This window comes from Dryobates pubescens, chromosome 6, assembly GCF_014839835.1.
Source record: "Dryobates pubescens isolate bDryPub1 chromosome 6, bDryPub1.pri, whole genome shotgun sequence".
Taxonomy (NCBI): Eukaryota; Metazoa; Chordata; class Aves; order Piciformes; family Picidae; genus Dryobates; species Dryobates pubescens.
Genome location: NC_071617.1, coordinates 841,188 through 864,032, shown reverse-complemented (window position 1 = coordinate 864,032; position 22,845 = coordinate 841,188). Strand labels below are relative to the sequence as shown.

Here is a 22,845-nt window from a genome sequence, read left to right as displayed (position 1 = left end):
CCCTTGAAGTGAGGCAGGCCAAGCACTGCCCAGGGCTGCTCCAGGTGCACCTTTCAGAGTGTTAAACACAGAGAGCTCTCTGCCAGTTTGCTGCTGATAGCAACCTGGGAGCAGTGCTGCCCCTCAGGGGGGCCTGGGCAGAGGGGAGCCTGGGCAAGTGCACCAAGGGCAAGTGCAGAGTCCTGCACCTGGGGAGGAAGAAGAGCGACAGGAGGAGAGGAAATGGCCTCAGGAGAGGCTTGGATTGAACAGCAGAAGCAGCTGGACTGAAAGGGTTCTCAAGGACTGGAACAGGGCCCCCAGGGAGGTGGCTGAGACCCCATCCCTGGAGGTGCTTAAAAGACACAGGGCTGTGGTGCTGAGGGCTATGGTCTAGCAGCAGCCTGGCAGACAGAATGGTTGGACTTGGTCACCTTGAAGGTCTCTTCCAACCAAGATGCTGCTGTGACTCAGCCAGTGCCAATGAGCATAAGAGGAGAGCTGCTGCTGTCACAAATGCCCTGTGCTGGAAGAGCTGCAGTGCAGAGCTGCAACAGGGAGCCTCAGGGCAGACCTCACTGCTCCCTGCAGCTCCCTCGAGGGAGGCTGTAGCCAGCTGGGGCTTCTGCCAGGCACCCAGGGACAGGAGGAGAGGACACAGTCTCAAGCTGTGCCAGGGGAGGTTTGGGCTGGAGGTGAGGAAGAACTTCTGCCCAGAAAGAGGAACTGGCTCTTGGGCTGTGCTGCCCAGGGGGTGCTGGAGTCCCCATCCCTGGAGGTGTTTAACCAGAGCCTGGATGAGGCCCTTGGTGCCATGCCTGAGTTGGTTAGCTGGTGCTGGGGCATAGGTTGGCCTGGATGGCCTCAGAGGTCCTTTCCAGCCTGGCTGATTCTGTGATCCTGGGGCTGTCCAGAGGGTCCCTGATGCATTCCTGTTTCTTTCACAGGCAGGAATATCTTGAGCTCCTGAGGTTTTTCCTGGAGGAGCTCAAAGAGGAGTTTGCAGCAGAGCTGGAAGTGTTCTCTTGGCACCACATCCAAACTGCCTTCTTCCACTCCTGTGTGCAGTACCCAAACGATTCAGCCTGGAGGGGGAAGCTGCAGGATTGTTATCAGAGGGTCCTGAGAGAGCTTCTGTGCTGCCTGAGAGCTTCCAGCCTGCCACACTTCTTCATCCGCTCACACAACTTGCTCAGCCAGGAGCATCAGGCCAGCAGTGCTTTCCTTGCTGGCAAAATAGAAGCTGAGCTGGGCAGATTCCAGATGTGATTCACCTGGAAGCCCTTCAAAAGTCCTCCTGGAGCCTCCCTCTGCTGCTGCAGCTGGGCTGGCTCTCCCTTTGCCTCCCTCTGCTGCTGCAGCTGGGCTGGCTCTCCTTTTGCCTGCCTCTGCTGCTGCAGCTGGGCTGGCTCTCCTTTTGCCTCCCTCTGCTGCTGCAGCTGGGCTGGCTCTCCCTTTGCCTCCCTCTGCTGCTGCAGCTGGGCTGGCTCTCCTTTTGCCTGCCTCTGCTGCTGCAGCTGGGCTGGCTCTCCTTTTGCCTCCCTCTGCTGCTGCAGCTGGGCTGGCTCTCCTTTTGCCTGCCTCTGCTGCTGCAGCTGGGCTGGCTCTCCTTTTGCCTCCCTCTGCTGCTGCAGCTGGGCTGGCTCTCCCTTTGCCTGCCTCTGCTGCTGCAGCTGGGCTGGCTCTCCTTTTGCCTGCCTCTGCTGCTGCAGCTGGGCTGGCTCTCCTTTTGCCTGCCTCTGCTGCTGCAGCTGGGCTGGCTCTCCCTTTGCCTGCCTCTGCTGCTGCAGCTGGGCTGGCTCTCCCTTTGCCTGCCTCTGCTGCTGCAGCTGGGCTGGCTCTCCTTTTGCCTGCCTCTGCTGCTGCAGCTGGGCTGGCTCTCCTTTTGCCTCCCTCTGCTGCTGCAGCTGGGCTGGCTCTCCCTTTGCCTCCCTCTGCTGCTGCAGCTGGGCTGGCTCTCCTTTTGCCTGCCTCTGCTGCTGCAGCTGGGCTGGCTCTCCTTTTGCCTCCCTCTGCTGCTGCAGCTGGGCTGGCTCTCCCTTTGCCTGCCTCTGCTGCTGCAGCTGGGCTGGCTCTCCCTTTGCCTCCCTCTGCTGCTGCAGCTGGGCTGGCTCTCCCTTTGCCTCCCTCTGCTGCTGCAGCTGGGCTGGCTCTCCTTTTGCCTGCCTCTGCTGCTGCAGCTGGGCTGGCTCTCCTTTTGCCTGCCTCTGCTGCTGCAGCTGGGCTGGCTCTCCTTTTGCCTGCCTCTGCTGCTGCAGCTGGGCTGGCTCTCCCTTTGCCTGCCTCTGCTGCTGCAGCTGGGCTGGCTCTCCTTTTGCCTGCCTCTGCTGCTGCAGCTGGGCTGGCTCTCCCTTTGCCTCCCTCTGCTGCTGCAGCTGGGCTGGCTCTCCTTTTGCCTGCCTCTGCTGCTGCAGCTGGGCTGGCTCTCCCTTTGCCTGCCTCTGCTGCTGCAGCTGGGCTGGCTCTCCTTTTGCCTGCCTCTGCTGCTGCAGCTGGGCTGGCTCTCCCTTTGCCTCCCTCTGCTGCTGCAGCTGGGCTGGCTCTCCTTTTGCCTGCCTCTGCTGCTGCAGCTGGGCTGGCTCTCCCTTTGCCTGCCTCTGCTGCTGCAGCTGGGCTGGCTCTCCTTTTGCCTGCCTCTGCTGCTGCAGCTGGGCTGGCTCTCCCTTTGCAGGCTTTGTGTTGGCATTGGTATCAGTTTGGCTGTTCCATTAAATTGGCTTTGGTTGCAGCCCCCCAGTCTGCTGCTCTCCTGCTGCTGCTCCCCTGCTCAGCAGGGCTCAGAGAGACTGCTCCAGCTCAGCCCTGGCTGTGGAGGAGATGCCTGGCTGGGAAAGGCTCTCAGCCCCACAGTGCAGCCTGGGAAGTGCTGTGCTGCCTCTTGGAGTGGCCTCATGTGTTCAGCTGTGCCCAGGGCTGCCTGCCAAGGAGCCTCCTGAGGCTGGTGCTGGGAGCTGCCCCCGTGGCCAGGCATGAGCACCTTCACCCCCTCTGCCTCAGCTCTCCCCAGCAGCCTGGGCTGGGCCCTGCAGGATTCTCTCAGGGAGGCTCTGGCAGCCTGCTGAGGCTGCTGCTGCAGACCCTCCTGCAGGGGGGAGGCCCTGCCTCTGGGGGGATGCAGACTGCAAAGCTGAGGCTCTGCCTCTGGGGGGATGCAGACTGCAAAGCTGAGGCTCTGCCTCTGGGGGGATGCAGACTGCAAAGCTGAGGCTCTGCCTCTGGGGGGATGCAGACTGCAAAGCTGAGGGCAAGGCCACGTTTGAGCCTGTGCAGCTCACAGGCTGAGGCCTGAGGCTGCCTCAGTGGGCTCAGGAGACCAGGTCTAAGCTTCTCCTCAAAGAGAGATGCTCCAGACCCCTCCTCATCCTCGTGGCCCTGAGGAAGGTCCAGACACCATGAGTGGTGACTACAGAGTCAGCCTCTGATGGGCACCCACAGCTCTCTCCTCCCTCACAGCAACATGTGCAGGGCTAAGCCTGCAGGGCAGGCTGGAAAGGGAGGAGAGAAAAGGCTCATTCCATGTCCCTGAGAGGCAGAGCTGATGCTAGGAGAGCTCCTGCCCCCTCCCCCCTGCCTGCATGCAGGCAGCAGGCAGTGCCCCCCAGGAGCTGCCCCACTGCCCAGCTGCTCTGCTCTGCGAGGGGCAGCAGAGAAGTGTGGGGCAGGCAGCCAGAGGGGAGGAGCTGCTGGGGTTCAGGCAGCCTGGAGCCTGCAGCACCACCTCTGCAGTCCAGGATAAAAGCCAGGTCCAGCCTGGCATGGCTGACCCAGTGCTGAGGGCAGGGGAAGGCTCTGACCTGCAGGCTGCACCTTGTGTCTTCAGGAGGTCTGCTGCCTGCTGGGGACCCTGGTTAGTGAGGAGGAGAAAGCTTCCTCCCCTGGCACAGCCCTCAGCTGCTCACAGCCACCTCCAGCCTGGCTGCAAACACCTCCAGGCAGGAGGCTTCCACCACCTCCCTGGGCAGCCTGTGCCAGGCTCTCACCACCCTCATGGGCAACAACTTCTTCCTCACAGCCAATCTCCATCTCCCCACTTCCAGTTCTGCTCCATCAGGCTGCTGCCAGCAGAGGGGACACAGGATCCAGCCCAGGAGCCAGCAGGGCTCCCTCGAAGAGCTTTAGACACCCTACTTCAGGAGGCAGGGAAGGGAGAGCCATGGGGCAGCAAAGGGTCACTGATGAACTGGCAGCAGCAGCAGGCTCTGAGCACAGCCAGGCAGAAGCTGGGGCTGCTCTCTACTGGAAGCTCTTCAGAGCAGCTCCAGGCCATCTGCACTGTGGGTGCTTGGTGCCATGGTGTTGATCAGATGGTGCTGGGTGATAGGTTGGACTCCATGATCTTGAAGGTCTCTTTCAACCTGCTCTGTTCTATTCTGTTCTCCCTGGCTCTGCTGGCCACACTCCTCTGAATGCCCCACAGGCTCCCCTTGGCCTTCCTGACCCCCAGGGCCCATGGCTGTGCCCTGCAGACCTTGCTGCCCCCCAGGTCCTTCTCCTTGGGGCTGCTCTCCAGCAGGTCCCCTCCCAGCTGTGCTGGTGGCCAAGTGCTCAGTGGACTGAGGGCAGGTCACTGTTAGCCACCACCCTGCTGGAGCTGAGGCCCCTGGGCAGGCTCTGGCATGGTCCCCACCTTTCTCAGCACCCTCCCAGGCCCCAAGTGTCTCTCCAGCTGCCCTCAGCAGCTCACCCCCAGCCCAGCTCTGACCCAGGGAAACCACCAAGGCTCTGCTGAAAGCTGAGGGACACCCAAAGTGCTGCTCCAAGCTTCAAGGTGAGCTTTATTTGCCAGGAGGTGCTCCCCCAGGGCTTCCATCACATTCTCCTGCCCAAGCTCAGCCCTGTGTGTGGCTCTCATCTCCAGAGCCAAGTGGCAGCTGCTGGCTGACCCCAGCCAGCAGGCTGCCAGCCCTCAGGCAGCTGAGCCAGCAGCACTCTCCCCTGCCCAGGAGGCCTCCCAGCAGCTGCTGCCCCCCTGAGAGCCTCCCGGGAGCACGGCTCGGAGCCGTTGCCCTCCAGTCCTTCGGGGGCAACACCAGGGGCTGCAGCTAGCTTCCTGAGCACACACTTGACACACATGCCTCATCTCTGTGGGGCTCAGTGCCCCTGCCAGGGCACACAGGTGCCCCTGCTCTGGCTGCAGCTGGCACCTCTGCCGCAGGTGACCTGCAGGAGGGCTGCGGCCGCGGGGCCTCCTCAGGAGGCTCTGCTGGCTTCTGCCCGCGGGGAGCTGCCCTCCCCCGAGCTCACTGCCCCTGCTGAGCGCCTGCCAGCCCCAGGGGAGGCTTTGGGCCTCTGGGCCTTGTGGTGCTGAGCCTTGACAAACCTCAGCAGGTTGACCATGGCAGCGGGGGTGACTCCGGGGATGCGGCTGAGAGCCCCAACCTGCAGGGGAGACAGAGAGAGGTCAGCCAGGAGCAGAGCTGCAGCCTGGCAGGGAGGGCAGACACAGCTCTGGGCACTCCTGGCCTCCTCCTGCCCCTGGGGGAGACACAGGGGGGAGTGCAGTGCTGCTCAGCCCTGCTGGGGCCAGCATCTGTGCTGGGACCTGCACTGGGTCCTGTTTGCAGCAATGACACAGAGAGGAAGCAGAGCAGCAGTGTGCAGCTGGCACCCAGCTGAGGGGGGCTGCCCACACCCCAGAGGGGCAGGATGGGATCCAGGGGCACCTGGACAGGCTGCAGAGCTGAACCCAGCTGAACCTCAGGAGGTCCAACAAGAGCAAGTGCAGGGCTCTGCAGCTGGGCTGGGACAATCCTCACTGGCAACAGAGGCTGGGGGAGGAGGGGAGAGAAAGCAGCCCTGAGGAGAAGGACTTGGGGGTGCTGGGGGGGAGAAGCTGGCCAGGAGCAGGCAGGGTGAGCCTGCAGCACAGAAGGCCAAGGGCAGCCTGGGCTGCAGCCAAAGCAGCACTGCCAGCAGAGCCAGAGAGGGGATTCTGCCCCTGTGCTCTGCTGAGACCTCCCCTGCAGGGCTGGGTGCAGCTCTGCAGCCCTCAGCACAGCAAGGACCTGGAGCTGATGGAGAGGCTCCAGAGGAGGCCAGGAGAATGCTCAGGGGCTTGGAGCAGCTCTGCTGCCAGGCCAGGCTGAGGGAGCTGGGGGTGTTGAGCCTGGAGGAGAGAAGGCTGCAGGCAGAGCTCAGAGCAGCCTGCCAGGACCTGAAGGGGCTGCAAGAAGGCTGCAGAGAGACTGTTGGCAAAGGCCTGCAGGGACAGCAGCAGGGCCAAGGGCTGCAAAGCAGAGCAGAGCAGCTTGAGCTTGGAGGTGAGGAAGAAGTTGTGCAGCAGGAGGGTGGTGGAAGCCTGGCAGAGGTTGCCCAGGGAGGTGGTTGAGGCTCCCTGCCTGGAGCTGTTGAAGGGGAGGCTGGAGAGGGCTGTGGGCAAGCTGCTGGAGTTGGGGCTGTCCCTGCTGAGTGCAGAGGGCTTGGGCTGCCTGAGCTCTGCAGCTCCCAGCCTGGGGTCTCACCGTCCGGGGCCGGCTGGCATCCAGCTTCTCCCTCACCTCCGCCGAGAGGGAGGCATCGATGGCAAAGTAATCCAGGTCCTCTGGCAGCTGCAGGGCTTCATCACGAAGTACCTCCTCCATTTCCTGCTTCTGGTTGGCCACACACCACTCATAAGCAGCTGTGAGGGCAGAGCAGGGAGGGGATGGTCAGCTCTGGAGGGTTGGACTGGATGACCTCCGGAGGTCCCCTCCGGCCCCGGAGCATTCTGTGGTGTCCCTGAAGCAGCAGAGTGCTGGCAGGGAGCTCCTGGGGACAGTGACCACTGAGGTGGTCAGAAGCTCCTAAGGAGGTTTTCAGCCTCACAAAGAGCCCAACCCACATAGGATGACAGAGCTGCCAGGGCTGGAAGGGAGCTCAAGGCTCAGCCAGCTCCAGCCCCCTGCCCTGGGCAGGGACACCTCACAGCACAGCAGGTTGCTCACAGCCACCTCCAGCCTGGCTGCAAACACCTCCAGGGCTGGGGAAGCAGCCCATGCTCTTGAATCCATTGCAGGAAGTGAAGGCAGAGGGCTTGGCTTTCCCTCTCATCCCACCAAAGGATGCCTGCCTGGCAGACAGCAAGGAGCAAGCCAGGAGGCAGCAGGAGGAACTGCTCCCAGCCCCAGAGTGGAGCTCAGCAGAGCACACAGGGCTGTGCTAAATGTTTGTCTCAGCTCACTGAGCAGCAGCACAAAACACCAATGGAGCAGCTCAGCCCTCACCCAGCAAAGGCAGATCCCAGCCCTGAGACCCCAACCCTGGCACTCTACCTTCTATTTTCAGCCTCTCAGCCAGCTCCCTCCACTCAGCAAGCTTGGCCAGGGGCTCTGGGACAGCCCTTGCCAGAACATCCATGCTGACCTCTGGGTATTGAAGCATGTCAAAGGCACTGTGGGGAACAAGAGTTAAGTCATTATGGCAGGAAGCAGTCAGCTGTGGCAGGCAGATGCACAGCTGTACCCTGCTCCAACCTGCAAACAGCTCAGCACAGGCCTGGACAAGTGCAGAGCCAAGCTCACCTCCCAGCTGCCTCCTCTCAGGACACTGAGCAGCTTTTCAAACCTTGAAGAGCTGCTCTGCCATGGGGACAGGCTGAGAGCTGGGGCTGTGCAGGCTGGAGAGGAGAAGGCTCCCAGGAGACCTCATTGTGGCCTTCCAGGAGCTGCTGGGGGCTCCAAGAAAGCTGGGGAGGGACTTTGGAGGGTGTCAGGGAGGGATAGGACTGGGGGGGATGGAGCAGAACTAGAAGTGGGGAGATGGAGATTGAATGTGAGGAAGAAGTTGTTGCCCAGGAGGGTGGTGAGAGCCTGGCACAGGCTGCCCAGGGAGGTGGTGGAAGCCTCCTGCCTGGAGGTGTGCAAGAGATGTGTGGGCATGGCCCCTGGGGACACAGCTGACTGGGCACAGAGGTGTCGGGCTGATGGCTGGGACTTGATGCTGGAGGTCTCTTCCAACCATCACAATTCTGTGCTTCCACTGATGGCTTCAGGAAGGACAGACAGACACTGTGAAAGCACTGGCCAGATGTGCTAATGCAGGGGCAGGTGAGAGCAGAGAGCTGCAGGGCTGCAACCTTTACCTGGCAGGAGACCTTCGACGGCTGCTGATGGGGACTTGTGGAATCAGCTGAGACCACCTGGAGATGCTGAACTGCAGGGACTTGAGTGTGGCAATGCCATCCTCCAGGGCAGCTCTCATCCTCACTGCTTGCTCATACCGCTGCTGGGACACACACCCAGCCTCCTCAAAGCCTGCAGGGAGCAGGGAGCATCAGCCACAGGAGCAGCTTCAGCCAGGCCAGGTGCCAGGCCCTGCACTGGGGCACAACAACCCCAGGCAAGGCTGCAGGCTTGGGGCAGTGTGGCTGGAAAGCTGCTGGCAGAAAGGGAGCTGGGGGTGCTGATGGGCAAGCAGCTGAAGAGGAGCCAGCAGTGTGCCCAGGGGGCCAAGAGAGCCAAAGGCCTCCTGGCTGGGCTCAGCAATGCTGTGTCCAGCAGCAGCAGGGAGGGGATTGTCCCCTGGCACTCAGCTCTGGGCAGCCCACACCTGGAGGCTTGTGTCCAGCTCAGGGCAGCTCAGTGCCAGAGAGCTGTGGAGGTGCTGGAGCCAGGGCAGAGCAGGGCAAGGAAGCTGGGAAGGGCCTGGAGGAGAAAGCTGCTGGAGAGAGGCTGAAGGAGCTGGGGATGGTTAGTGGGAAAGAGAGGAGGCTGAGGGGAGAGCTCCTGGCTGCCTGCAGCTCCCTGCAAGGAGCTTGTGCAGAGGCTGCTGCTGCTCTCTTCTCCCAGGGCATTAGTGAGAGAAGAAGAGGGCAGAGCCTCAAGCTGCCCCTGGGGAGGTTGAGAGTGGAGCTTAGGCAGCAGAGTGGTCAGGGCTTGGGATGTGCTGGGCAGGGAGGTGGTGGAGTCCCCAGGGCTGGCTGTGTTTGAAGGTGCTTTGGCTGTGGGGCTTGGGGCTGTGGTTCAGGGCTGAGCCTTGCAGAGCAGGGCTGATGGTTGGGCCTGGGGACCCTGAGGCTCTCTCCCAGCCTGGCTGCTGCTGTGAGTCTGTGCCTGTGCCCCCAGACAGGGCAGAGCAGGGCAGTACCTCTGGGCGTGAGCCTGGCGTCGGCGTTGTCGGGCCGCAGCGCCATGCGGAACTCCACGCGGCGGGGCAGGGCGGGGCGGGGCGGGGCAGGGCGGGGCGGGGCGGGGCAGAGCAGGCAGGGCAGGGCAGGGCAGGCAGGCAGGGCAGGCAGGGCAGGCAGGGCAGGCAGGCAGGGCAGTACCTCTGGGCGTGAGCCTGGCGTCGGCGTTGTCGGGCCGCAGCGCCATGCGGAACTCCACGCGGTGGGGCAGGGCGGGGCGGGGCGGGGCAGGGCAGGCAGGCAGGGCAGGCAGGGCAGGCAGGGCGGGGCAGGGCGGGGCAGGGCAGGCAGGGCAGGGCAGGCAGGCAGGGCAGTACCTCTGGGCGTGAGCCTGGCGTCGGCGTTGTCGGGCCGCAGCGCCATGCGGAACTCCACGCGGCGGGGCAGGGCAGGGCGGGGCAGGGCGGGGCAGGGCAGGGCAGGGCAGGGCAGAGCAGGCAGGGCAGGGCAGGCAGGGCAGGGCAGGCAGGGCAGGCAGGGCAGGCAGGCAGGGCAGTACCTCTGGGCGTGAGCCTGGCGTCGGCGTTGTCGGGCCGCAGCGCCATGCGGAACTCCACGCGGCTGCTGAACATGCGGTAGGGCTCGGCGGTGCCCAGCGCGGTCAGGTCGTCGACCAGGACGCCCAGGTAGCCCTGGGTGCGGCTGAGCAGGAAGGGAGGCTTGCCCCGCGCCCGCAGGCAGGCGTTGATGCCGGCCAGCACCCCCTGGCGGGCGGAGCGAGCGCGGCCCGGGGTCAGCGCGGGGCGGCCCGCGGGGGGCCTGGGACAGGCGCCTGGCGGCTTCTTCCCTGCCGCCCCCCTGCCTGCCCCTGCCGCGGCGCTGGGGCCCGGGGCGGCGCTTCCGGGGCCTCCTGCTGCCGCAGCCTCAGCTGCAGCGGCTCTGCCCCGAAGGGAAAGCATCTGTGCGGGGCTGGGGTGCGGCTGAGCAGCCCGGGCCAGAGCCCCTCCTGCCAGTGGTGTCCTGTGCCAGGACACAAACTGGAGCCCAGCAAGTTCCCCCTCACTGTGAGGGTGCTGGAGCCCTGGAGCAGGCTGCCCAGAGAGGTTGTGGAGCCTCCTGCTCTGGAGCCTTTCCAACCCCCCCTGGCTGCATTGCTGTGTGGCCTGCCCTGGGTGCTGCTGCTCTGGCAGGGGCTGCACTGGATGCTCCCTGCAGCTCCCTTCCCACCCCTACCATTCTGTGGCCTCAGAAGCAGGGCTGTGTGCCAAGGGCTGGTGCCCAGGCACCATTCCCCTCCCCAGAGCCGGGTGGGGGCAGGGCTGGACTCACCTGGGCTGCAGCTTCCTCATAGCCTGTGGTGCCATTCACCTGGCCTGCAAAGAAGAGTCTCTGCACCAGGCGAGACTCCAGGGAGGCAGTCAGCTGCCGTGGGTCCAGGAAGTCATACTGCACCCCATAGCCTGTGGCAAGCAAGCAGGGAGCTCCTGGGGCAGGCCCTGCACGGCCCCTGCCTGCCTGCCTGCAAGCTGCCTGCCTGCTGCCCCTGGGGCACAACGGCTCTGGCTGTCAGCTGGATGGAAAAGATCCACCCAGGGAGGCAACAAATCCCCCAGGGAGGCAACAAAGGACCAAGGGAGGCAACAAAGGACCAAGGGAGGCAACAAAGGACCAAGGGAGGCAACAAAGGACCAAGAAAAGGAAAATCATCCCCAAGGGAAGAAAAATCTCCAAGGGAAGGAAGGCCCCCAGGGCACACCCTCCCTGCACCCAAGGATGAAGCTCAGCCTCCCCTCCCCACTGCCTGGCCAGCCTCTAGCCACAAGCAGCTCTCGGGCAGCGGTCGGACACCTCGCGCCTCACCTGGCTGCAGCATCTTGGCTCTCTCCAGGCCTGGGATGGACCTGATGACCTGCTCCTGCAGCTCAGGGGGCAGGGTCATGGACAAGCCCTGGGGGTAAATGACGCCGGAGTCCAGGCCTTCGGGCTCCAGCCACACCTGGTGCTCGCGGTGGGGGAAGCGCAGGACCTTGGCCTCCAGGGAGGGGCAGTACCTGCGGCGGCACGGAGCCCGAGGAGCGCCCTGCCAGGCAGGAGCAGCGGCCCCCCGGCAGCAAAGGGGAGACAGGCCTGCAGAGGGTCACTGCACCCCAGGAGGGGGCTGCACACACACACATCCTTACCTTGGGCCCCGGGTGGTCTCCCTGACGTGGCTGTTGAGGTGCAGGTTATCCAGGACGATCTGCCGGGCCCTGGGGGTGGTGCGCGTCAGGTAGCAGGGCAGCTGAGCCTCTGGCTGCAGGACAGAGCCCCACATCACCCACAGCACTGGGCACCTCCTCAGCAGCTCTGCTGCAGAGCCTCTGAGGGCCTTCCCATGACAGCTGGGGCACTGCCTGAGTGGACAGGGAGCTGCTGGAGAGAGCCCAAGGGAAGCACCAAGGATGCTGAAGGGACTGCAGCACTGCCTGGGGAGGAGAGGCTGAGAGCCCTGGGGCTGTTCAGGCTGCAGAGGAGAAGGCTGAGAGGGATCTGATCAATGTGATCAAGAGCTGAGGGCTGGGGGGCAGGAGGCAGGGCACAGGCTCTGCTCAGCTGCACCCTGGGGTAGGACAAGGAGCAGTGGATGGAAACTGCAGCACAGGAGGTTCCAGCTCAGCATCAGGAGGAACTTCTGCCCTGGGAGGCTCCCAGAGCCCTGGAGCAGGCTGCCCAGAGAGGTTGTGGAGTCTCCTGCTCTGGAGCCTTCCCAGCCCTGTCTGGATGTGTTCTGTGTGCCCTGTGCTGGGTTCTCTGCTCCTGCTCTGGCAGGGGCTTGGACTGGGAGCTCTCCAGAGGTCCCTTCCAGCCCCTGACAGCCTCTGAGCCTTTGAATAGGAGCAGTCAGGGAGCTTGGACATGGCCCCAAAGCAGGCCAAGAAGAGAGGAGAGTCTGGGGGTCCAGAACTCAAGTCCTAGGCTGTGCACTGTGATTCCTTGGTGATTTTTCTCTCAGTGAGGAAGTTCCTCCTCGTGCTGAGGTGGAACCTCCTGTGCTGGAGTTTATACCCACTGCCCCTTGTCCTGCCAGCAGTGCTGCATTTCACACCAGTCTGACTGTAGAAGCAAAGAGTTTGGTTCACAGGTTGAGAAGGGAGAGCACAAAGCTGCCTTCAGAAGGAAGCAAGCCAGAAACAGAGCTGCCAGGGCTGGAAGGGACCTCCAGGCTCAGCCAGCCCCAGCCCCCTGCCATGGGCAGGGACACCTCACACCACAGCAGGTTGCTCACAGCCACCTCCAGCCTGGCTGCAAACACCTCCAGGCAGGAGGCTTCCACCACCTCCCTGGGCAGCCTGTGCCAGGCTCTCACCACCCTCATGGGCAACAACTTCTTCCTCACAGCCAATCTCCATCTCCATCTCCCCACTTCTGGTTCTGCTCCATCCCCCCCAGTCCTATCCCTCCCTGACACCCTCAGCAGTCCCTCCCCAGCTTTCCTGCAGCCCCCTTGCAGATCCTGGGAGGCCACAATGAGGTCTCCCGGGAGCCTTCTCCTCTCCAGCCTGCATAGCCCCAGCTCCCAGCCTGTCCCCACAACATGCCCCCGGAGCATGAAGGCAGCTCAGCTGCTCCACCCAGCCCCCACCCAGCCCCTGCCCAGCCCTCCAGCCCAGCCCCCGCCCAGCCCCCCGCCCAGCCCCCGCCCAGCCCCGCCCAGCCCCTCACCCCGCCCCGCCCGGCCCCACCTTGATCCAGACGGCGCTGCTGAGGAAGCTGAAGGGCACCGGGGGGTTGTCAGCCGCGCGCTCCTCCAGCCCCCGGAAGTCGACGGAGTCCCTGGCCAGGCGCGGGGGGGTGCCGGTCTTCAGCCTGCCCACGGCGAGCCCCAGCCGCTCCAGGGTCCGTGCCAGGGCCAGGGCGGGCCCCTCGCCCAGGCGCCCGGCCGGCCGCCGCTGCCGCCCCACCAGCAGCGTGCCGCGCAGGAAGGTGCCGGCCGTCAGCACCACGCTGCCCGCCCGCACCGCGCCGCCCGCCCCTGCAACGGCCCAGGCCTCAGCGGGGCGCTCTGCAAGCTGTCCCCAGGGGCAGGGGGCGGGGCAGGGGCGGGGCAGGGGCAGGGGCACAGGGCTGCGGCTCGTGGCAGGGCAGAGGGCTGGGGCACAGGGCTGTGGGTGTTAGGTGTTTCAGAGGAGCCAGGTAAGGCACCTGGCACCGGGTGAGGCACCTGGCACGGGGGTTTGGCTGACCAGACAGGGCTGGGTGGCCAGTGGGGCTTGATGGCCTTGGCAGGGAGGGAGGGAGCAGGACGTACCCAGCACCACCCCGGTGACCTGGCACTTCCCAGGGCGGTCTGCCTCGGGCTCTGCCAAGAGCAGATCCTCCACAGACGCCTCTTGGACTGTCAGCAGCGGGGTGCTGAGGATTTCCTTCTGTCAGGGAAGGAGGCACTGCAGGAGTTAGCAAGGTAGGAGGCACAAGGGGCAGCCCCAAGCCCTGCTGACTGGCACACCATCTGCTGCTCTCCTCCCCTTGCTGCTCCTGCCATAGAGAACTGCCAGGGCTGGAAGGGAGCTCAAGGCTCAGCCAGCTCCAGCCCCCTGCCATGGGCAGGGACACCTCACACCACAGCAGGTTGCTCACAGCCACCTCCAGCCTGGCTGCAAACACCTCCAGGCAGGAGGCTTCCACCTCCTCCCTGGGCAGCCTGTGCCAGGCTCTCACCACCCTCATGGGGAATGATTTCTACCTAATGTCTAATCTGAATCTCCCCACTTCCAGTTCTGCTCCATCCCCCCCAGTCCTATCCCTCCCTGGCACCCTCAGCAGTCCCTCCCCAGCTTTCCTGGAGCCCCCTGCAGATCCTGGAAGGCCACAATGAGGTCTCCTGGGAGCCTTCTCCTCCCCAGACTGAACGGCCCCAACTGTCTCAGTGTTCACAGGAGGTGCTCCAGCCCTCTGATCGTTTTGTCCAGGGCTGCCTGCACACGGGGGCTGCGGGGCACGTGGGCAAATACCACTGCCTGAGACCGGGACAGTTACCCAGACACCCTCCCCTCCACCACGGCAGCGGCAGCTGCCCCCGCGGCCGGACTCAGTGCGGCTGTGCCTGCGCAGCGTGAGGGTCTCCTTCAACAGGGCAGTGCCAGGGCCGCCCCCACACAGCAGCTCTGTCACTGCCCGGCCTCAGCGGGGCTCCCACAGGCAGGTCCTGCCCCCCGGCGCAGCCAAGTCTCGCTGGCGGCCGCCCCGGCGGGAGGCAGGAGGGGGCTGGGCCGCCGCCCGCCCCGGCGCCGCCGCTCTCACCTGCATCAGCTCCTTGTAGCGGCCGCGGTCGATCTGGGCGCGGAGGCCCCAGACGGCAGGGCCCTTGCAGCGGTTCAGCACTTTGTAGTGCACGCCGGAGAGGTCGCAGAGCCGCGCGCACAGCCCGTCCAGCGCGTCCACCTCCCGCATGAGGTGCCCCTTCCCGATGCCGCCGAAGGAAGGGTTGCAGGACATCTCCCCTAGGCACAGGCGACGCCGCTCACCGCCGACCGCCGCGCACGCAACCGCGGCCGGGCCGGCTCCCCGCGGCGCCTTCCTCCCGCCCCGCCGAGCCTGCCCGCGACCCCGGCACCCCGCGGGCCTCACCGATGGTGCTGATCCTGTGCGTGAGCAGCAGCGTGCGAGCCCCGCCGCGAGCGGACGCCGCCGCCGCCTCCGTCCCTGCATGGCCCCCGCCGATCACCACCACGTCGTACCGCGGCGCCCCCGCCGCCGCCTCACTGCCCGCCCGGCGGTGCCTGAGCGGCGGAGCCGGGGCGAGAGCCAAGCGGCGCCAGCTGCTCCGCGACAACATGGCGGCAGCGCCAGGCCGCCCCGCAGCCTGCCACCGGAAGCGGAAGCGCGGAACGCAGCGGGGCGGGGCCGCCGCAGCCCGCCCCGCCTCTCCGGCTCGGGGGCGGGGCCGCCGCAGCCCGCCCCGCCTCTCCCGCTCGGGGGCGGGGCCGCCGCAGCCCGCCCCGCCTCTCCCGCTCGGGGGCGGGGCCGCCGCAGCCCGCCCCGCCTCTCCGGCTCGGGGGCGGGGCCGCCGCAGCCCGCCCCGCCTCTCCGGCTCGGGGGCGGGGCCGCCGCAGCCCGCCCCGCCTCTCCGGCTCGGGGGCGGGGCCGCCGCAGCCCGCCCCGAGGCAGCCCGGTGCGGAGGGGCCCCGCCCGGCGCGCCGGCGGGCGGCTGCTGAGGCATCAGCGTCACCGGTGCTGCTCGACCTGTTCTAGCCCCGCCGGCGAGCGGGAAAATGCGCCCAGGTGATTGGCGGGTGACGGGCGGACGCGTTCCGGGATGGCTCGGACCGGCCCATCCCGGCTGTCGCTGTCACAGCGTTCCCGTTCAGGCACCGCCAGGCAGGGGCAGGTCGAGGCGGGCAGCGCAGCGCAGCCCAGCGGGCTCGGGTCTCCCCGAGCACGGAGGCCGTTTCGGTTCCTCGACGGGGACGCGCTGCCTGGAAGGGGAACTCGTCTGAAGGGAGAGGCGGGAAATCTCCCCCGCTGGTGCCGCGTTCGCCGCCCTGCGGAGACGGAGCGGAAGCAATGGACGGTGCCGGCGGCAGAGGGGAGCGTGGCGGGCGCAGGGCACGGCCCGCAGCCCCGCGGGGACGGGGGGCAGCGAGGGCCGTAGCCCGCAGCCCCTCACCGGGCTGTAGGAGCCCGGGCGGCGCCGCGACCCCCCAGCCAGGGAGGAAAGGAGCCGCTGCCCGGCGCGGCCGCCCGGCGCGGCCAGCTTCCACCGTCAGGAGCCCGCCGGCGGGCCCGGCAGCGAACGGCGGGAGGTTGCCTCCAGCCCCTCGGGGCAGGGCACCACCCACCAGAGCCCCGGCGGCGCAGAGGCGAGCGGCGGTACCCGACGGGGCGGCGGCTGCCGCCGTGGCCGTTCCCCGCTCTCCGTCGGCAGCGGGAGCCCTACGCCTCCGGGAGGTGCTGGCGCGGCTCACCCTAGACCGCCAGGACGTGTCCGAGGCGTCGCGGCTGGTGAACCGCGTCACCTTAAAGCTGACCGAGGCCATCCGCAGCCACGGCGGCCCCTTCAGCTCCATGGAGCAACTGGGCGCCGGCAGCTACTACGAGCACGTCAAGGTGGGTTGCGGGGTCGCCGAACGGGACGGACACTATCCGGGGCCCGGCAGGGCCACTCCCGACTGCTGCCTTCGTGGCGGCAGGTGGAGCCCGGCAGCCTCGCCGGCTTCGCGGGGCTCCTGCCCAGCCCCGCCAGCTGCCAGCCAGCCCTTCCCTACGAGGAAAGCCCTTGCCGGCTGCTGCCTTAATTGCCAGCAGACCCTCGGGCAATCGCCGAGCGAGTGCCAGGGGAAGGGACGCGCGGTCAGCAAGCGCCGCTGCCCGAGCGGGACTGGCGCTGCAGCCGCAGCAAGCCCCTGCCGGCCGCGGGGAGCACGGGGCCAGGGGAGGGGCAGTGGCACGGCACGGCCCGGCACGGCACGCCTTCCGCCCGTTTCTAGCTCCTAGGCGTCCCCCAAAGCAGCAGCCGCAGCAGTACCTTCGTGTCTCTGGCGGCAGCTCCAGCTGCGAGCAAGCCAGAGGCGGCGACAGCTTCAAGAAAAGCCCCGACAAGAACAACAAACTCCCCTGCAAAGCGAACGGGGAGGCAAAGAAAGGAGGTTTGGTTTCGAGGGCAGTTTGTCGTTGTTTGGGTTTGTGTCTGCTTCCCAAAGGCACAGCAGTGGTTTGCTTTGGGGGATGCTGCTCTGGCAGGGGGGCTGGGCTGGCTGATCTTCAGAGGTCCCTCCCCTCCTGTGGTGCAACTTTCCTTACCCACAGCTGGTTCCTATGTGTGAAAGGCTGACGAATATCTGTCTGCTCCAGAGCCATAAAGCTCTTAAACACTAACAGGCTGTAAAGCTGGGAGGTGAGCTGCTGCCAGTAGATTGCTCCTCTCCACCCGAGCACACAGCAGTCTTTCACTGCAGAGCCACAAGGCTCAGCTGGCACTCCCCAGCAGAAATGGAAAGTGCACCAAAGCCCTCGGAGGTAAACCCAAGAGGAGTCTGAAAGCCTGACGAGAATAAGCCCCAGGCTGCAGGCTGAGTGCTGTGTTCCTGTGCTCTGCAGATATCTGAACCAAACGAGTTTGACATCATGCTGGTGATACCCATAGAGAGGCTTCAGCTGGAGCCAAGCGATGACACTGGAGCCTTTTACTACCTGAAGTTCAAAAGGAACCCAAAGGAAAAGGGTTTGACCAAGTTTGTAGATGAAGATGAAACGTTATCTGCCTCCAAAATGCTCGATGCACTGAGAGAAATTATTAAACAAGCAGTGAAAAGCATCCCAGGTAAGGCCTGGCTGAGCAAGCTCCAGGCAGCAGTGCTCACAGGGCACTGCCTTGCTCAGCAGCTGAGCTCTGCCTCCAGCCTCTCTCTGTGGCAAGGGAGCTGGAAGGGGAGGCCCTCCTGTGCCCCTGGCTCCAGCTTGCTCTTGTGCTGAGAGCCACCACACAGGGCTGGGAGCTGATCATCTGATGTGGTTAAGCCTTTGCTCCTCTCTCTGCGTGGAAACAATGACCCTGAAGAGGTCTGGCCCGTGCCTGGTGCCCCCTGCTCGACCTGTGTGTCTGGGATCTATCAGCTGTGTCCAAAGAGCCAGGTGCTGAGCTGGGGGCCAGAGGAAGAGCTTTCATTTGGCCACTTGAATGTGCTGCCCAGGGAGGTGGTGGAGTCCCCATCCCTGGAGGTGTTCAGGAGGAGCCTGGCTGAGGCACTTGGTGCCATGGTGGAGTTGATCAGATGGTGCTGGGTGATAGGTTGGACTGGATGATCTCAAAGGTCTCTTCCAACCTGCTCTCTCCCCTCTCCTCCCCTCCCCTCCTCTCCGTACCTGGAGCTGTTCTAGAGACCCAGTGTGTGATGTCAGGCTGCACAGAAATCAGCTTGCAGGCTGCTCCTCTTCTCCTAAGCCCCCAGAAACCTCATGGCCCAATCTCTTTGCTCTCCTTGTCTCCAAGGAGTGAAGCAGGTGGCTGCAGAGCAGCAGTGTAGCTCTGACCCTGCAGCCACAGAACATCAAGCAAAGAGCAGTGCCAGGAGAGCTTCCTGCTCCAGACAGCTCCTCCAGAGGCCTTCCTCCTGTTCTAGTTAAAATCCCCAGCCTGGAGGTAGAGAGGCAGTGCCTGGGCCTAGGGCTGGGCTCTGACTGGTTTGCAATCCCTCTCCCCTGCCCCCTTCAGCACTCTTCAAACAAGGAAGCTTCTGTTGTGGAGACAGGCTGGACTCCATGATCCAAGGTCTCTTCCAACCTGCGTGACACTGTGGTAAGTGCAGACACTGAGCAGTTCCTCTTCTGTTGCTAGATGTGGCTGTAACTGTGAAAAGGAAGAAGCCTGGCAGCCCTGCCATAACTCTTCTGATCAGCAATCCGAGCACAGAGCCTCCCTCAGTGATCTCAGTGGACATCATCTTGACTTTGAAAGTCAATCAGAGCTGGCCCTCCAGCACCGAGGACGGCCTCCGGATCGAGCAGTGGCTGGGCAGGAAAGTCAGGAGACACTACAGGCTCCAACCACTCTATTTAGTAGCCAAGCAAAACAGAAGGGAGAAGGTTCAAAGAGGTAAGTTGAACACAGGCAGCTTAAGGAGCATCTTCTCTCCAACCTGCTGACTTACATGGGCTGGAAAGGGGGGATCCAGACTCTGTTCAGAACTCTGCCTTCTGTACCTTCCCCTGGGTCTGTCCAGATTAAAGGTGAGTGAAGTCCAAACTGCTCTGCCAGGCATACACTGACCCCTGGCAGAGGCTGCCCAGGGGGGCTGTGGAGTCTCCCTGTGTGGAGCTCTTGCAAGGCCAGCTGGATGTGTTGCTGTGTGAGCTGCTCTGGGTGCCCCTGCTGGGGCAGGGGGCTTGGGCTGGCTGAGCTTCCAGCCCCTAACATTCTGTGACATCCATGAGGTCAGCCACATGGATAGGGATTGCTCCCGTGCTAAACTTCAACAGCCACAGTCACTTTGCTGTCTCAGAGGGAGAGAGATCTCCAAACAGGCAGGGAACAGATCAGGAGCTTCTGCAGGAAGCAAACTCTGTGCTTCTCTAGCCAGAGGCAGTATTCCTCCCTGAGCTCTGCTCTGGCTCCTGCAGGCATTCCTTCTCTCCTCCAGACCCCTCACACCAAGCTGCTAGCTTGTAGAGATCCCACAGCTCCTCATGGTGGTGGAGAGCTGGTGATGGAATCAGACAGAGCTCAGGCAGAGTCAGTTGGTTTTGTTGGGGCTTTTGTTTTGCCTTTTCCTATCAGCACAGCCCTCTGAGTAAGAGCCAAGAGCTTGTCCCTGCTCTGCTGGGCTGCCTCTTCCTGGGAAAGGTCAATGCAAGGAGCAGCAACCAGCCAGGCAAGGCAGGCAGGTCAGGGCTAGAGGAGGAGAGCCAAAGCTGCTGGTGGTTCAAGGAGAGAGGCTTTGTCCATCCTTGCTTTGAGAAACAGGAGGCTGAATCCCCCCTGCCTGGAGGTGTTTCCAAGAGGCAGAGAGGTGGTGCTGAGGGACATGGTTTGGCACCAGCCCTGAGGGGGTCAGGGACAGTTGGACTGGATGCTCTTGAAGGCCTTTTCCAAGCAAACCTACTCTGTAGCAGCAGCACCACAGAAAGAAACTGAAACCAGGGAAGGTTTTTGAATCCAGGGCCAGAATGGAGAGGCAGCAATGCTGGGGAGGCAGGGGGCCCAAGGCAGGAGACTGCTGTGAGCAGTTTCATTGCCCAAACCCTGGTCAACAAGAGCAGCAAAGTCCAGGCTTAAGATCACAGTTCCAGCAAATCCAAAGAGCCTTCCCTAGGTGTCAGAGCCCCCAGCAGCTTCCCTCTGTCCTCCATAGGGACACCCCAGGTGTGTTTGGGGGGGCAGCCGAGGCAGAGCTAAGTGCTGGTGGCCACTGGGTTAGGCTTCACTTGGTTTAGTCCCAGCCACTCAACTGCTGTGTAACAATTGCCCAACCCTGTGCCCAACTGCAGGCAACTGCTGGCGCCTCTCCTTCTCCCACGTCGAGAAGGCCACGATGAACAACCATGGCAACACCAAGACCTGCTGTGAGTCTGATGGAGTGAAGTGCTGCAGGTCAGTCTTTCTATCAGTGTTCTCCTTTAAGCCTGGGTCAAGCAGGCCAAGCACTGCTCAGGGCTGCTCCAGGTGCACCTTTCAGAGTGTTAAACAGAGAGAGCTCTCTGCCAGTTTGCTGCTGATAGCAACCTGGGAGCAGTGCTGCCCCTCAGGGGGGCCTGGGCAGAGGGGAGCCTGGGCAAGTGCACCAAGGGCAAGTGCAGAGTCCTGCACCAGTACAGCTCTGCAGAGCACCCAGGAGTGATGGTGAGGAACTGCTTCCCCATGAGCCAGCAATGTCCCCCCCATGGTCAAGAAGGCCACTGGGCTCCTAGGGTACATTAAGAGTGTGGCCACCAGGTAGAGAGACATTCTTCCCCCTGCCTCTCTTCTGCACTGGTGAGGCCACACCTTGAGCACTGGATTCAGTTTGGGCCCCTCACTGTAAGAAAGACATTGAGGGGCTGAGTGTCCAGAGAAGGGCAAGGAAGCTGGTGAAGGGTCTGGAGAACAGGGCTGGTGAGGAGTGGCAGAGGGAAGGGGCAGTGCTTAGCCTGGAAGAGGCTGAGGGGAGACCTTCTCACTCCACTTCTCCCTGAAGGGAGGATGGAGCAAGATGGGCTCTTAGCCCTAGTACTGAGTGAAAGAATGAGAAGAGATGGCTTCAAGGTGTGCCAGGGGAGATGGAGGTTGGATATTAGGAGAAACTCCTTCCCTGAAAGGGTTCTCAAGGACTGGAACAGGCTCTTGAGGGAGGTGGTTGAATCCCCATCCCTGGAGGTGCCTGAAAGACACAGAGCTGTGGTGCTGAGGGCTGTGGTTGAGCACCAGCCATGGCAGAGATGGAGAATGGTTGGACTCAGTCACCTTGAAGGTCTTTTCCAACCAAAGATTCTGTGCTTCCTGAAAACATTCATTCAAGTAGCATAAGAACATCCTGGGCTGCAGCCAAAGCAGCACTGCCAGCAGAGCCAGAGAGGGGATTCTGCCCCTGTGCTCTGCTGAGACCTCCCCTGCAGGGCTGGGTGCAGCTCTGCAGCCCTCAGCACAGCAAGGACCTGGAGCTGATGGAGAGGCTCCAGAGGAGCCCAGGAGAATGCTCAGGGGCTTGGAGCAGCTCTGCTGCCAGGCCAGGCTGAGGGAGCTGGGGGTGTGCAGCCTGGAGAAGAGAAGGCTGCAGGCAGAGCTCAGAGCAGCCTGCCAGGACCTGAAGGGGCTGCAAGAAGGCTGCAGAGAGGCTGTTGGCAAAGGCCTGCAGGGACAGCAGCAGGGCCAAGGGCTGCAAAGCAGAGCAGAGCAGCTTGAGCTTGGAGGTGAGGAAGAAGTTGTGCAGCAGGAGGGTGGTGGAAGCCTGGCAGAGGTTGCCCAGGGAGGTGGTTGAGGCTCCCTGCCTGGAGCTGTTGAAGGGGAGGCTGGAGAGGGCTGTGGGGCTCTAGCTGGGGCTGTCCCTGCTGACCTTTGGAGGTCCCTCCTGGCCCAGCCCATGCTGTGGCTCTACTGCCATCATCAACAATGTGCACTTCAGATTCAGAGCTGGGGGGGAGGCACCTAACAAATTCTACTCTCTTTCCCAGGAAAGCTTCTCTGAAGCTTCTGAAGTTCCTGCTGGAGAAACTTAAGCTGAAGTATCCAGAAAGGCTGGAGAAAATCTCTTCCTATTATGTCAAAACCTCTTTCTTCCACTCCTGTGCCAGGTGGCCAAATGACACAGACTGGCCTGTGGCAGGCCTGGAGCACTGCTTTCAGAGGTCCCTGCTAGATTTTCTGGATGGCTTGCAGAGGTCTTACCTGCCACACTTCTTTGTTCCCCAGTACAACCTGCTGGGCCCAGAGGATAAGGCCAGCAGCGAGTTCCTCTCCAGACAAATACTGCTGGAATGGAACAATCTCTTCCCAGTCCTGCAGGAGAGGTCCTAGGATCACAGCTCCCAGGAACCTTCCAGTTCTGCACATCTGCTAATTAAACACCAGAACTTCTGCACCTGAAGTTATTCTTCAGCAGGCTGATACCACAGCCCCAGACAGCTCAGCCAGGAGCAGCAGGGACAAAGCTGCACAAAGGGGACAGCCTGCTGAGAAGGGAGGCTCCTGCTTGGGTCTCTTGCTGCTCCTCAGGCCTGGAAGGATTGGCTGCCCCCCACCCTGCTCCTGAGAACTGCTTTGGCGTTGCTGGGTCAGGTGTAGCTTTGCACCTTTCTGTTGGTATGATGTGCAATGGATTTCCTGTTACAAGTATGGTGCAAGGGGGGAGCACACAGCAAGTGCTGTGCTGGAACCTTCCTCAAAGCAGCCAGGGGAAGTCCATCGTTTTAGCCTACAGTCTGGAGGCAAAAGAACCTCCAGCCTAAAGCCCAGGCTTCCCCTCAAATTTGAGAGCAAAGAAAAGAGGGAAGGCCCAGAGGAACATGCAGAGAATCATTTTACTTCAGATCTTCTCACCTCACTACAGGCAGTTTGTTAGTTTGCTCTTTTCTCCTGTGCCACCCGAGTCAAGACAAGGTCTGCCAAGTGGAGGAACAGCTCCTGCCCAGAAGGCTTCCAAAGGGGGAAGTCATCCCCCAGCAGCAGCCTGTGTGACAGAACTTGACAGCCAGATGGGAAGCAGCTTTCAAGGAAAGAAATAAAAGCAGACCTTCAAAGGTGGTTTTCCTGTGTGGCTTTGCTCACATCACTCCAGTGAACTCTTTCACCTCCTCAGGCTAGAAAATGACAGGGGAACAAGAGCAGAAACCTTCCCCCCTGCCCCAGTTAGCCCCAGACAAGCTTCCTGTGCTCT

At 63.2% G+C, this 22,845-nt stretch overlaps 2 protein-coding genes across 2 annotated transcripts; one reads left to right on the top strand and one right to left on the bottom strand.

The window, feature by feature from the left end:
- Nucleotides 1-5,169: 5,169 nt before the first annotated feature.
- On the bottom strand, nucleotides 5,170-14,837 carry MTO1 (mitochondrial tRNA translation optimization 1). Its single transcript, XM_054162484.1, has 12 exons — nucleotides 14,630-14,837; nucleotides 14,303-14,502; nucleotides 13,311-13,428; nucleotides 12,745-13,034; nucleotides 11,203-11,315; nucleotides 10,883-11,073; nucleotides 10,352-10,482; nucleotides 9,582-9,786; nucleotides 8,039-8,210; nucleotides 7,230-7,348; nucleotides 6,441-6,598; nucleotides 5,170-5,358 (listed from the first exon to the last, which is right to left on the bottom strand). Exons 1-12 carry the CDS (start codon nucleotides 14,835-14,837, stop codon nucleotides 5,170-5,172), a joined length of 2,094 nt encoding a protein of 697 aa, XP_054018459.1.
- A 603-nt stretch (nucleotides 14,838-15,440) lies between these two features.
- Nucleotides 15,441-22,000, top strand: CGAS (cyclic GMP-AMP synthase). The gene is made up of 5 exons (XM_054162451.1): nucleotides 15,441-16,108; nucleotides 17,099-17,321; nucleotides 18,336-18,593; nucleotides 19,985-20,087; nucleotides 21,644-22,000. The coding sequence occupies exons 1-5, from the start codon at nucleotides 15,566-15,568 to the stop codon at nucleotides 21,984-21,986; spliced, it is 1,470 nt and encodes a 489-aa protein (XP_054018426.1). The 5' UTR covers nucleotides 15,441-15,565; the 3' UTR covers nucleotides 21,987-22,000.
- Nucleotides 22,001-22,845: the final 845 nt, after the last annotated feature.